General features: G+C 43.6%; 1 protein-coding gene across 2 annotated transcripts in view; it reads right to left on the bottom strand.

Annotated features, from left to right (window-relative positions):
• The window catches only part of LOC102394013 (placenta-specific gene 8 protein), a 34,407-nt gene that overhangs the window by 3,921 nt on the left and 15,940 nt on the right, over positions 1–14,546 (bottom strand). For both annotated transcript variants that reach the window (XM_044945712.2, XM_006074454.4), the window contains exons 2-4: positions 9,080–9,230; positions 7,089–7,213; positions 701–819 (exon numbers count right to left, since the gene is read on the bottom strand). In XM_044945712.2, coding sequence (XP_044801647.1) covers positions 715–819; positions 7,089–7,213; positions 9,080–9,200 — 351 coding nt within the window. In that variant the 5' untranslated portion in view covers positions 9,201–9,230 and the 3' untranslated portion in view covers positions 701–714. The remainder of the gene's footprint in view (positions 1–700; positions 820–7,088; positions 7,214–9,079; positions 9,231–14,546) is intronic.

Genomic DNA, 14,546 nt, shown 5'->3' with positions numbered 1-14,546 from the left:
TCTGTTTAACCTCACCTCAAGTACATATCAAGCTTCATGCCACAATCAATCCAAATCCAATCACTTGCTGTATTACTTTGTAATTACTTACCAGTTTCTTTTGTCAGTTTGTTTGTATTAGGAGGGAGCGTGTTTTCTCACCACACTCTTGTATTATATATATACATGCTTTTGCAAGTGGTGTTTTCATTAATAGACCACCAGAATTCTGAGAAGTCTAGAAAAGTCATCCCCTTATTTATAAAAATACAGTTTCAAAATACAGAGTTATGAACTAAATGTTTGTGTCCCGCTCCCCAAACTGGGATACTGAAACCCCAACCCGCAATGTGATGGTATTAGGAGATGGAGCCTTTGGGAGGTAATAAGGTTTAGATGAGATCATGAAGTCTCCAAGGTTTAGATGAGGTCCCTGTGATGGGATTACAGTCCTGATAAGAAAGACCAAAACATATTCTCTCTCTAGAACTGTGAGACATAAGTTCCTGATGTTTGACCTGTTCAGGCTATTTTGTTACAGTAGCTTGAACAAGCCAGAACAGCTATCTTCTTCATAAGAAGAAATCAAAATCTATCTTTATATTAAGATAACATTTGAAAGACTTAAAGAATTGCTATTATTGAATTATTGTTCAAAATAATACTTCGTTTACAAAGCCCTTAGTTACATTCCTAAACATTCACAGATTCTGGGACTTACCATTGATTCTTTTTTTAGAAAGTGCGATTGGCTCTCCTTCTGTTGATGTCTCTCTTGATTTGGCAAAGAGAGCACAGAGTACAGCAATGGGTCACCATGTAGTCATCACAAATGGATCCCTGTTGGAAAACAGAAAAGAAACAGAATGTAAAAACCCACCTATGTGGAAATAAAGGCTTGTGGGTTTTCAAGACATTTTGAAGAGAAGCAGAAGGTGCTGATTCTTCGAATTTGAAGTTTGGATGGATACATTCAGGAAAATGTTAGTTGATTTTAGTTGATTTCTCCACATAACTCCTGTCTCTTTTTATCACATCAAATGTTTTCCTGTACTTTGTAATATATAAAATGGAAGATATCAACCAGGGGCTTCCCTGGTGGCTCAGTGGTAAAGAATCCGCCTGCCAGTGCAGAAGACCCAGGTTGGATCCCTGGTCTGGGAAGATCCCACATGCTATGGAGCAACTAAGCCCCTGTACCACAACTATCGAGCCCACACTGGACCCCAGGAGCTGCAATTACTGAGTCCACGTGCCATAACTACTGAAGTCCATGCTCTCTAGAGCCCGTGCTCTGCAACAAGAGAAGCTACCTCAATGAGAAGCCCATGCACTACACAGCCCCCGTGTACCGCAACTAGAGAAAAGCCTTCACAGGAACAAAGACCCAACACAGCCCCCCCAAAAGTAAATACATAAAATTTAAAAAGGAAAAAGAGTCCATGAGGCAAAAGAGGTATAAGATTAAAGAGAGGTAAAAGGTTGAAAAAAAAAAATATCCAACAAACTATCAAAGGAAGGTAAACAGTTTCAGGAAGTAAAATCTCAAAATTCTTTTCTCCTATACCCTTTCCCTGTATCAGGAAGCTCCTAGAGGGTGCCCCCACCAGAATGAAGAAGCAAACTAAGAAAGAAGAAGATGTGGGGTATAAGAAACCAGAGCCTAACATGTGGAACTGGTTAAAGGAATCCCCAGGTCATTACGATGGAGATGGCAGGGTCACGGAGTGATTTCATCAAGAAGATGAAGATGATAGAATGTCCGTCTGATGTTTAGGGAAGAGATTTAGAAAACTGGAAAGAATTTGGGATTGGATTACTTCTAAGTAAATGGAAAACTCCTAGTGAAAAAGTCAAGGGTTATTAATAGTAGGAAAAACTAAGTTTAGTAGAAAAGACGATCATTGTTCATTACACATTTCAACTCAGCTCTGAAGAGCAAATATAGGTATCATAATGTAAATGCTAAATATGGACTTAACTAAAATTGCATATAATCATATTGGAGGGGGGTTTCCCTTGTGGCTCAGCTGGTGAAGAATCCGCCTACAATGTGGGAGACCTGGGTTCGATCCCTGGATTGGGAAGATCCCCTGGAGAAGGGAAATGCTACCCACTCCAGTGTTCTGGCCTAGAGAATTCCATAGACTGTATGGTCCATGGGGTTGCAAAGAGTTGGACAAGACTGAGCGACTTTCACTTCACATATTGGAGGGAGTGGGGTAGGGGTAGGGTGCATGTCTGTGGTGCAGAAAGGGGAGAAAACAGAACTAAATTCTCATCTTCCACAATGGGAGGCCCATAGACAACGTCCCCAACTGAACAGTCAAAAGGTAGCAATACAAGTCTACAATTTGGAGATATGGAGGTAAACAGCTCTCGGAAAGAGGAAATAGGGAATAGAAGTTTGGGGACTATTATTTTTCTCAACAAACTTTTTAAATTAGGTAATTTTAACAACTATGTGCTTGCAGAGCTTTGTTAAATAACATTCAAGCTGCACTAGAAAATAGGGCTGGGGGGACTTAGTGAGCCAAAAATCTTCAGAAATTTTTGAAAAAAAATGAAGCAGATGGGATTATGTTGATGGAGAAAGTAAAACAGAACTCAGGAACATGAAACTTAACATGGTCAGGGGCACTGCATAAGATAAACCCCAAACCAAAACCTATGAGGTCAGAAAGGAGGAAGGAACAGGCTGGGGAATGAAAGATGGGAGGTTAACTGAAGGCAGCTTGAGTGGCTGGGCCAGCCCAGAACTGCCAGCTGTGGCCTTGCCTGGGACACAGTGCAGAGCCGTTTAACAGACAGCCCTCATGTGGGCTTCTGGGCCCCAGGGAAGAAGAGGAGTGAGATAAGTGGGGAGCTATTCACCCATCACATAACAGGGCAGGCTCCCAAGGACTCACCACAAAAGCGCTAAGAGAAATAATAAGAGGTAAAGACATTGTAGCACAGCAGAGACATCTAAATCATTCCCACCGATGAGATAGGCAAATTGTTTTATGTTTCCTATTCATCAAATGTTAATTTTTCCTACTTTTTTTTTTTTTGGCTGAATAGACCGTTCCTTGTTCCTTTTGTTCCCTTTGCTGTACTGTGCTTAGTTGCTCAGTCATGTCCGACTCTTTGCGATCCCATGGACTGTAGCCTTCCAGGCTACTCTGTCCATAGGGAGTCTCCAGGCAAGAATACTGGAGTGGGTTGCCATGCCCTCCTCCAAGGGATCTTCCCAGCCCAGAGACTGAACCCAGGTCTCTCCCATTGCAGGCAGTTTCTTTACCTCCTGAGCCCCTGCTGCTGCTGCTGCTGCTAAGTCGCTTCAGTCGTGCCCGACTCTGTGCGACCCCATAGGCGGCAGCCCACCAGGCTCCCCCATCCCTGGGATTCTCCAGGCAAGAACACTGGAGTGGGTTGCCATTTCCTTCTCCAATGCAAGAAAGTGAAAAGTGAAAGTGAAGTCTGAGCCACTAGGGATGCCCTTTGTTCCCTTTAGTAGTTTTTTTTTTTTTAAGATTTTTTTTTGATGGGGACTGTTTTTAAAGCCTTTATTGAATTTGTTACGTTATTGCTTCTGTTTCATGTTTTGTTTCTTTGGCCTTGAGACATGTGGGATCTTGGCTTCTTGAGCAGGGATCAAATACCTCATCCTATGTTGGAAAGTGAAGTCTTAACCACTGGACCATCAGTGAAGCCCCTTTTAGTACTTTCATATCTTCCACAACTAATTTTTATCCTTTTAGTGATGATCCTGAAAATTTTACCCACAACTTAATATTATATTTATCTTGAGATTCATCCAAATTGTATCAATAGTTCATTCCTTGCTGTGATTCATGAGGTCACAAAGAGTCGGACACGACTGAGCTACTGATCTGATCTGATTTGATCTGAGTATACTATTACATGGATAGACCACAATTTGTTTATTCATTCACCTGCTGGGGGGCATTTGGGTTGTTTTTTTAGTTTTTGGCTATTACAAGCAAAACTACTCTAAACATTTGTGTACAAGTCTTGATACAGATATATATTTTTGCAGGGTGGATATCTAGGAGCAGAATGGCTGGGCCAAAAAGTAGGTGTATGTTTAACTTTTTAAGAAACTATATTTTACACTCCAACCATCAGTGCATGAGGGTTTCAGTTCCTCTGTATAAGCTAACACTTGGTGTGAGTTAGTCTGTTTATTTTAGCTGTCCCAATAGGTGTATGGCGGTACCTCACTATGGTTTTCATTTGCATTTCTCTAGTGACTGATGATGTTGAACATCTTTTTATGTACTTATTTGCCATTCAAATATTTTCTTTGTTTTTTCCTAATGTTTTGGGGGGGTTAAAAATACTTAACATGAGATCTGCCTTCTTAACACATTTTAAGTGTGCACAACAACTTGATGAATCCTCAAAAAATCATAGTGAGTGAAAGAAGCTGCATAAAATAGTACACACGGAATGGTGAAAAGTGAAAGTCATTCAGTCGTGTCCAGCTCTTTACAACCCCATGGACTATACAGTCCATGGAATTCTCCAGGCCAGGATACTGGAGTGGGTAGCTGTTTCCTTCTCCAGGGGATCTTCCCAACCCAGGGATTGAATCCAAGTCTTCTGCATTGCAGGCAGATTCTTTACCAGCTGAGCCACCAGAAAAGCCCAAGAATACTGGAGTGGGTAGCTTATCCCTTCTTCAGCTGATCTTCCTGACCCAGGAATTGAACTGGGATCTCCTGCACTGTAGGCAGATTCTTTATCAGCTGAGCTACCAGGGAAGCCCACACACTATATAGTTCTGTTATATAAAATGGTAGAAAATGAAAACTAATCTACACTGACAGAAGCATATTGATGGTTACTTTGGGAAGATGGGGGGAAAAGAAGGAAAGATTACAAAAGTATGTGAGTAGGTAGTACCTTTCAGATTTTGAATGTGCATATCCTGTGATCTATCAATAGAATCAATTAACAGTACACTATCCTACAAAAATACCAGTGTGTGTACAAAATCATATATGTATAACTGCAACATTAGTTAAGTTTTCATCAATAAGAAAGTGATTAAGTAAATAATCTATATGATGGAATACTATGCAGACATGAAAAAGAATCTATGCTACGGACATAAAGGGGGTCTACCATATATTAAGTGGAAAAAAAAAACAGGTTACAATATAGTATGAATTCATTTAAAACATAGAAACAAAATAAAAAAGCCCTGTAAATCCCAAATCACATATGTCTAGCTCTACAGCTATAGCTGTAGCTTCATCTAATCTATCTATCTATCTATTTATATGCCTTAGAGGAGACCAAAAGCCCAGAGACTGAGCTCAGTCGTGTTTAACTCTTTGTGACCCCATGGACTATAGCCCATCAGGCTCCTCTGCCCATGGAATTTCCCAGGCAAGGTTACTAGAGTGGGTTTCCATTTCCTACTCCAGGGGATATTCCCTATCTAGGGATCAAACTCGTGTCTCTTGTGTCTCCTGCACTGGCAAGCGGATTCTTTACCACTAAGAGGTAAAGCCTTATAGGAGGATGCACACCAAATTATTGATATTAATAAAATTTATCACTGAATAGTGGAATTGGGCATAAAGCAATTAGATTTTCATTTTTTATTTTATATATCTCTGTTTTAATTTGTCATAATGTTACCTATACATATAATATTTTTATGATTAAATAACTAACAAACATTTTAAGCAAAAAAATAAAATAATTTCAATGGAGTAAAATTAGTTCCTTAAATATTCTATTTATTTGTTCTGTGATGATTAATTTTATGTGTCAACTTGGCTAGGCCATAGTACCCACATACTCAGTCAAATGCTGTTCCGGATGTTTCTGTGAGGGTAATGTTTCAGATGAAATTAACGCTTAAATCAGTAGACTTAAAGTAACCATCCAGAATGTGGGTGGGCCTCACCTAATTGTTGAAGGCCTGAACAGAGAAAGAGCGAGCTCCCCTGAACAAGAAGGAATTCTGCCAGCAGGCTGCCTTTGGACTCTGCAACTCTTCCCAGCCTGTCAGCCTATCTTGCTTTTTGGACTTACCAGTCCCCACAATGTTATGAGGCAATTCCTTAACATTTCTTGCTCTCTTTATATATCTATATTCATATCATCTCTGTCTCCTTTTGGTTCTGTTTCTGGAGCGCACTAAAACCTTCTGTTACGTAAGTGAAGCTTATGGTGTAACGACGGGGGCATCCCAGGTGGATCTAGTGCTAAAGAACCTGCCTGCTAGTGCAGGAATCATAAGGGGTGCTGGTTCGATCCCTGGGTCAGGAAGATCCCCTGCAGGAGGGCATGGCAACCCACTCCAGTATTCTTGCCTGGAGAGTCCCATGGACAGAGTCCCGTGGACAGAGCCCTTGCGGGCTACAGTGCCCAGGGCCACAGAGAGTCTGACGTGACTTAGCATGGTGTAATGGAATGTGCGGGTATGAAAAGTTGAGTTGAGTAATGACTTCTTTACGACTAGTGCATATCTTTGCCTGAGTTATTCTACCTGTTAAAACGTTTCTCATCTGTGAAGTGTAATAGACCTACTTACTTAACAGAGATGGTGCAAGGTTTCCATGATGTAACATGTCATGTACGTGGGGCATAGCACAAGCATGGCCCTGAACAATCCTCTTCTATTGTATGACATACATTGCAAATATGAAAGTTGTTTTCTATGGTTTTCACAGAAACGTAGGAGGTCACATAACCAGAGGATCTATTGCTACAATAATAGAATGCACATGCCAGGAAACTCCTACCAACCAAATTTAGTTGATGCCTGTGGGCCTGGTAAGTTGCTTCAGCTGTGTCCTACTCTTTGTGACCCTGTGGGCTGTAGCCCGCCAGGCTCCTATGTCCACGGGATTCTCCAGGCAAGAGTACTGGAGTGGCTTGCTGTGTCCTCCTCCAGGGGATCTTTCCCACCCAGGGATCGAACCCACGTCTCTTACGTCTCCTGCATCTGCCTCTTTCTTTACCACTAGCGCCACCTGGGAAGCCCCCATTCAGTTGACAGGTACCATCAAATGGCCTCCATGTTTATCACAATTGTTTTGAATGTGGGTGCATATTCGAATGATACAATATTGTAAAAGATTCACCGGAATGCCGTATCGAGTCCTGTAGAGGGTCCTCATTGCGACACTTGTTCCGCACAGACAGCATTCATTCATATCAGATGCAACTTGACACGCAAGGCACGTGAAGCAAAATGTGCCGCAGAGACCTGGATGCGTGAAATCAGAGGTACAAATTACTCCATTCTGCCCTCCACCACGGTTGAGAGTTAGGGTGTGCTCATGGATGGCAGTTCCAAACCCTGGGGCCTTTGTCACATAGTCTGCTGCCAAGGCCATCCTCACTGCTTCTGTTCAACATCACATCAGCTTCCCCTCATTCCCTCTAGTACTGCCTTCTTCCATGTATTGCATGACTCACTGAAACCTGGCCCTGTTCCAGAGGTTATCCTCACTACCCACAATGCCTCTGTCTGAAGTCCAGGAGTGAGGTCAGATAATGTGAAAAGTTCTCCAACAGGAACCTACTCAAGATCCCAAGGTGTCACTCACAGCAATGGGGCCTCCAGTGCTCTGGGAAGATGCTGTTGCTTGATCTGAATATGGAATGATGATTAGGAATTTTATAGATTGAGGAAAGGGGAAAGAGCCTCTGTAGATAACTTGGTTTGTCTTGGCAATGGCTGGTTACACATAACGTGGCTGGAACCAGGGATGGGGAAGAATGGGGATGAAGCTGGATCCCAGGCAGGGTGGAGACTGGATGATCTGTAAGTACTAGTGTTCAGAGGGGGTCACGGAAGTCATGAGGAACCTCTGAAATATTTTAAGAAGGGAGAATGATTTGATCAGATCTCTGATTTAAGAAATTCTATGTGAAGGTTTTAAGCTCATATTAGAACTTGTAATTCACTTATTCAAGTAACAATACTAGGGTTTGGAGGATTAGAATATTCCTCTTTAGAAGGTTTTATTATTGTGGTTTCATGATCACTATGATTTGCAGATGTTGAACTAACGTCCTGAGAAGTGCAAGTCATCAGCCCGGGTCATGCAGCAGGACAAGGAGCGCAAATCAACCAGCTCAGTGGTTCCATGTCCCAGGTGATTCTTTCCCTCTATGCTTTTCAATGTGATTATCAACTCCATTCCAAATTTCAATTCCTCTGCCAAGTTAAAGGTGAATAGGTTTTCCTTCCCTGTCTCAGAACACTGGGTAGATTTGAAACAGGTGAAAAAAAGAAACAAATGAACAAAAAACCTCAGAGTAAAATTTGTTTCATTTTTTATTTTGTAGGCAGGTTTGTTTGTTTCTTGCTTGGTGTTGAGAACTAAGCATTTGGCCTCTCTGACATGCACATCTTACCCCGAACTTTTCTTCTCTCAGGTTTACTTAGATCTCATAAAATGAAACAAAACTGAAAATGAAGCAGAGTTAGAGATATTTTACCCACTGAGCAGTTAATTGCCTTCAGAATTCTTTATTCTTGTCTGTATAACAATCCTAAATGTATAAATAAAAATAATGCTTATGTGAGCTCATGCTGAAACCATGGATGAAAATGAACACTTGTGTGTGGGGCACAGTGTAACTGTAATGAGTTTAATTGATGTGTAACAAAAGCAGTCTTTTTTCTTTTTAATCAAGTTAAACTTTAAACATCTCTTCTAATATAATGTATGGTCTATTTATAATAATTAGGCCAAGCCTGTTCATTATTCAAATCACTGGCTTTTTTTTTTTAACAGTTATCTTAACTCCAGAACTTTTTTTAGGAGTAAGATTATCCTTTGAAGGGTGAAGAAGAATGAACCTACAGTCGGTACAGGATTTGTCTGTTAGCAAAGCATTGCCTGACAGGCAGGGTACCTTGGAATGAGAGGGGAACTTTTATTACACCATAAGGGAGAAATGAAGGAAAGACATGAGTAAACTCTGGGAAATTGTGGAGGACAGAGGACCCTGGCATGCTACAATCCATGGGGTCACAAAGATTTATATACAACTTAGCGACTGGACAACAACAAGGTTAAAATTCACTTCTGAGTCAGTTACAGGTTTCCCCAGCACTTACAGACACCGCAGTCGCTGAAACAATCACACAAGCCCGTCTGCCAGTTGGAGTTTTGAGGTGCTGGACCGCTTCCGACTCCAGGCTGAGTTACAATGACCACTGGAGAAGATGCAGCTTGCATTTTTGATGCAGGTTCTTAAGCGGCTGTGGTCTGAAAGGAAAAACTTGGTGTCAGTAGTCTGGAGGTTGCTCTTAGAAGCCTGTTTTCAGGGACTTTGCTTCACAGGCAAGGGAGGCAGTTTAGATCAAGTTGCTGGCTGATCTTTGAAGAACCTTTTTCTACAGAGGCTCCTGGAGGAAGGGATTCACTGAATCAGTTAAAGGAACAGATGCTTCTCTTGGAGTTAGGGAATGAGACAGGCTTGTAAGTACTGTTTTAAACAGCTATCTAGTCTCTGCACAAGACAGGAAAACAGATGAGGAAACCTGTGTAAATGGCACGTGTGTGTGCTCAGTCGTGTCTGACTCTTTGTGACCGTATAGACTATAGCCCACCAGGCTCCTCTGTCCATGGGATTTCCCAGGCAAGAATACTGGAGTGGTTTACCATTTCCTCCTCCAGGGGATCATCCCGACGCAGGGATCAAACCCGTTTCCTGCGTCTCCTGCATTGGCAGGTAGATTCTTTACCACTGTGCCACCTGCGAAGCCATGCCAACTAAAAATTGTCACTCGTTATCTGGTGCCGCAAGAATTAAGTCATTAACCACTTAGTTGCTGATTTTCAACATGCCCTGAAAGGAGTTCAGGGTGGAAATTAGGAATGAAGCTCCCTGTGATCTAGGTAACACTGGCAGAACAGGCCTTCAGAGAGTTAGATATTTTTGAGACAAGATTTTATGAGCCCAGTCTCTCATATCTTCTCATATCTAGAAAAGAACGAAAATTATGGAGACAACTGCTCCATGTGACTTGCAGCAACCTTCTGCCAAAATGCATGCTTGATGGCACGTGTCCCCTTCACTAAAATCATATACATACCGACCTCCGCTCTGACCTTCTTAGAGCAGCTCCTCAGAGCTATCTGAGAAGCTGTCTCTCGGGCTAGAGATCTCATTTGCCCCAAATAAAACTTAACTCACACCTGCCTGTTAACGAGTCCAAGCTCACTTTGCTCTCAGCACAACAGGCCAATAAATCCAAGAGATGAGATGTTGAGGCAAGGAATGCGACTTTACTGGGAAAGCCAACTGACCGAGAAGATAGTCGACTACTGTCTTAAAATAACCATCTTGTCAGGGTCTGGATGCGTTTCTTTTATAGAACAGAAGGGGAGGATTTGCAGAACTAAAGTAAAAAGGCAAATAATCTGACTCATGGAGTCAGCTTTTAGGAATTTATCCAGGAGGGGTTGTAAACCCTTCTTCCCTTCCAGCTTTATCGTATAGGCAGTTTCTGGCCTAAGGCTCATTCTTATAGGTTGGGCCTTTACTGCCCTTGCAGGGGTTCCTTTGTCTCATTAAGGGTCTACTGCCCGTAGGATATGGCTGGGAATAAGACCTTGTGGCTGGTCTGTCTTAGTCAGAGTGAAGATAAAAGCCTGCTTGGGGCCTCCTGACCTGAGTATGGCCCCAGGGGAGCTCAGAAGATCTCTCCTAAGGACGTGGATAGGACACTGAGGCACAACTAGAAAGGCATGCAAAATCCACCTCTGTTTTAATTGGCAAGTGAAATGCCCAGTAAAATAATCGAGTGCAAGGCTTTCCATCGACACCAGTCACAGTACAGCTTTAGGAGGAGAGAGGTCCAGTGTGAAAAATTAAGACAAGGTAAAGTGGCTCCTGTATCAATTAAGTAATCAATTTTCTTTTCTGCTATGGGAGTCAAGGACTACCTAGGGACCCTTGATGGAGATTAGCATCTCACTGAGGGGAGCCGCCAGAATCCCCAGGGCCACGCCAGTTGTCCAGCATGGCCATCTCAGGAGCCAAAGTCCCCCTTCCTCTTCAGGAATGGGGGCAGTCCCTCTTCCAGTGACCTGTTTGTTTGCTATCTGGGCATAGCCTGGAATGGGGAGGTTCTTTCTGGCAGTCTTGGGCACAGTGGCCAGTTAACTTGCATTTGTAGCATTTCCTCTTGTTGGTCTTATTTCCAGATGAATGGTTGAACTTTCTTGGCCCCCCCTGAGGTCACAAAGCATGATTGACACCAACAGCTATCAGTTTTGCACAAGCCTGGCCTGTCTTTTCTCATGTTGGGTTCTCTCTTTCTCCTGAGCTTGGTCTTGATTATTAAATACCCCAAAGGCCACATCTGGGAGCTGGGGCATGGGCGTTTGTGGGCCAAGTTGTAATTTTTGGAGTTTCTGCCTATTATGAGGGGTGGACTGGCTAAGTGGGAATACTGTCAGGAGGAGGATGTGCTGGGTTTCCACCCTGAGAGATCAGAGAGCTTAGAAGGGGATCATCTAAAGTGTTGGGAGAGTCTTCTGGTTCTCCAGGTTTTAAAATACAGGAGCTACATGGGGTGGGATTTTGGTAAAGGACTGTGAAAGCCTGAATATAGGGAATCTCACTCCACTTTCTCATCTGGTGGCAATAAAAATCCAATTGCAGAAGGTTATAATTTAGAGACCCATTTTCAGGCCATTTTTCTCCATTTCCCAACTTAAACAAAGTCTGGGCACTGCTACAGTAGATTTAAGTTTCTCCTTCTTTAATCCTTCAGTTTTAAAGAATTTCCAGTTCTTAAGGATACACTCCAGAGATGTTTTTTCTGACTTGGAGGGGGATCCTCCCATGTTGAGTAACCTGCAACTGAGAACAAGACAGTGCTCCTAGAATGGAATCCATCATCCCGGAAACCTTTACCAGGAGGTTTTAACCTGAAGGGGTGCAGGGTGTCCCCTAAATTCTCTTTGGACCTAAGGGGATTTCAAGCATCCTCTTATCTCCCATTGATTTCTGACCAGATATCTCTGCCCCCTATGATACCACCATCTGCAGGACACCCCACTCAGCAATTAGAGAAGGGCTTTCAAGCTAAGTGTAAACTGTTGCCAGGACTTTCCTTAAGAGGGATCCCTTTTCTGTAGAGCTTACGTCCTACGATAAGTCTTTCCATGCTGGGGTGTATTCCTCGTGACTGAGCATCTACAAAGCTTATGATTCGGGCTTCTGGGTAGCAGCCAGTCTAATAGGCTGTCCCTAGCAGAATGTGTAGGCTACCAAGGCCTGGAGTGAAGGGGTCCAATAGATGCAAAGGAAAAACTTGGGGAAATTGGAGTTGAGTGCCTTGGAAGATGGCACGGGGCTCAAGGTTTGAGGTCCAGCAGGCAGAGAAATTCTCAGAGTAGATTTCTGGGCGTTGAATGAGGTGAGAGACTAGACAACAAAAGAACCCCTAAATCCTTTGCTCTGTCTTCCTGGCAGCTGAGATAGAATTAAGAATCATCTGATGATTTTGTCTGACACAGCAGCACAGAGTGTGACAGTGGCTGGGATGCAGCTTAGGAATGATATCCAAGAAATCCTTCCCTAGAAGAAGGATATTATAAGAAGGAGATAAGGAGTGAGAAAGAGAACTTGTGTGGGAGGAAAGTGGGAAAGAAAACTGTAGTGGAGGGTTTCACACAGGACAGTGAGAGACAGACAGTGAGAGCAAGAGAGAGACAGAGAACTTTTGGGCTCCTGCTCAGTTGGAAATTGCGTTTCCACCTTGTCACAGAGGACAGCAACAACTATCACCCAAGAGTTATTTGATTCTTGAAAAGAAAGCGAAGGGGAGATGAGAGAAAGAAGGCAGGAGTAGAAGTCAGGGGCTGTAAGTGACAGCTGGGCGAAGCCCGTGGTTTCCCTTGACTTTCCAAATTCCTGAGTTGCCATACCAGATCTGATCTCAGGGGGGCCTCAGTCTGCAGCAGTTTGAAGCAGGGTTTGGGCTCACCGGCCAGAGATTGAGTCTGGGTCACGGCGATGAGAGCACCAGATCCTAACCACTAAACCTGTGGTCAGTGACAAGACCCTGGCTTCCTGGCTTTGCAGAAAAGAATTCCCGCAAAGACAGAAAGTAGTGAAGCAAATGAAGTGTTTATTAGGAGGGATAGAGCACAGTACGTATGGGTAGACTCATGGGGCGGACTCAGAGAGAGTCACTGAGTTTTGCCCTTGTGGCAGTCTGAACAGTTTTATGTGGCATTTCTTCTGGGTTTCCTTGGCCAATCATTTTGGTTTGCCTTGTTCACAGTCTATATTTGGTATATCACAGGATCCTCCCATGTGTGTGTGTGCATCTCTTAGCCGAGATGGATTCTACCAAAAAGGCAAAAGGGTAGAGCATCCCTTGACATCATTAGCCTTTGACCACCAGGGGACCTTTCTGTGCATGTGTGGTTGGGGAAGTCTCCTGATTTTGATAACAAGAAATATGTGGTCTGGGCAGGGCCCAGAGTCCTCCCTTAATTGTCCTGCTATTGTTGTCTTGGAGTTTCAGTCTACAGGAGGTCTTCTGACTTCAAGAATGAGAAATATGTGTTCTGGGCAGGGCCTAGCCTCCTCCCTTAACTTTTGTCATGGGGTTTCTGTCCACAGAGAACGAATTTTACCCTAAGATTTACCCTGGGGGCAGGGGGGTTCCATCTATATCCTGCCTCAATTTCATGGATAGAGGGATCTCACATTTAAAAAAATTTATTTATTACTTTTAGTTGCACTGGATCTTCTTTGCTGCGTGGGCTTTCTCTTGTATAGGTTCTAGGAGAGGCAGCAGAGGATGAGATGGTTAGATAGCATCACCGACTCAGTGGACACGAATTTGAGCAAACTCTGGGAGACAGATAGCTTCCCAAGGGGCGCTAGTGGTAAAGAATCTGCCTGCCAAGGCAGCAGATGCCAGAGACCTGGGCTCGATCCCTGGGTTGGGAAGATCCCCTGGAGAAGGAAATGGCAACCCACTCCAGTATTCTTGCCTGAAAAAATTCCATGGACAGAGGAGCCTGGAGTGCTGCAGCCCATGGGGTCACTGAGTTGGACACGACTTAGCAACTCAACAACAGGTTCCAGAGGGCATGGGCTTCAGTAGTTGTGGCTCGTGGGCTCTAGAGGGCTTCAGAGCACAGGCTCAGAAGTTGTGGGGCATGGTTCCAGTTGCTCCACCACATGTGCAATCTTCTCGGACCAGGGATCGAACCCGTGTTCCCTACACTGGCAGAAGGATTCTTCTCTAATATGTCACCAGGGAAGACCGTTTGAAGCAAGGTCCTGGAGTGACAGCCCACCAGTCTTCACTCCTGGGGGGAGGGGAGGTTCCCAGTTGTAGGTGGGATTGAGATCAGGGTGGCTCACTGGTTGTCAGGGAAAGCAGCAGAAGAGCACGGCCATTCACTGCCCCTTTGATAAGTTCTCAGGGTGGAGATGTTCTGATCTAACACCTAAAACAATTACTAGCTGGGGTTGGTGGCAGGGACGCAGGCATCTACTGATTCGGAAGGTCGGTCGTCTGAGTAGAATGTAGGTGACACAGGGGCTGG

This window comes from Bubalus bubalis, chromosome 7 (genome assembly GCF_019923935.1).
Source record: "Bubalus bubalis isolate 160015118507 breed Murrah chromosome 7, NDDB_SH_1, whole genome shotgun sequence".
Classification (NCBI taxonomy): Eukaryota; Metazoa; Chordata; class Mammalia; order Artiodactyla; family Bovidae; genus Bubalus; species Bubalus bubalis.
This window is presented reverse-complemented; position numbering and strand designations above follow the sequence as displayed.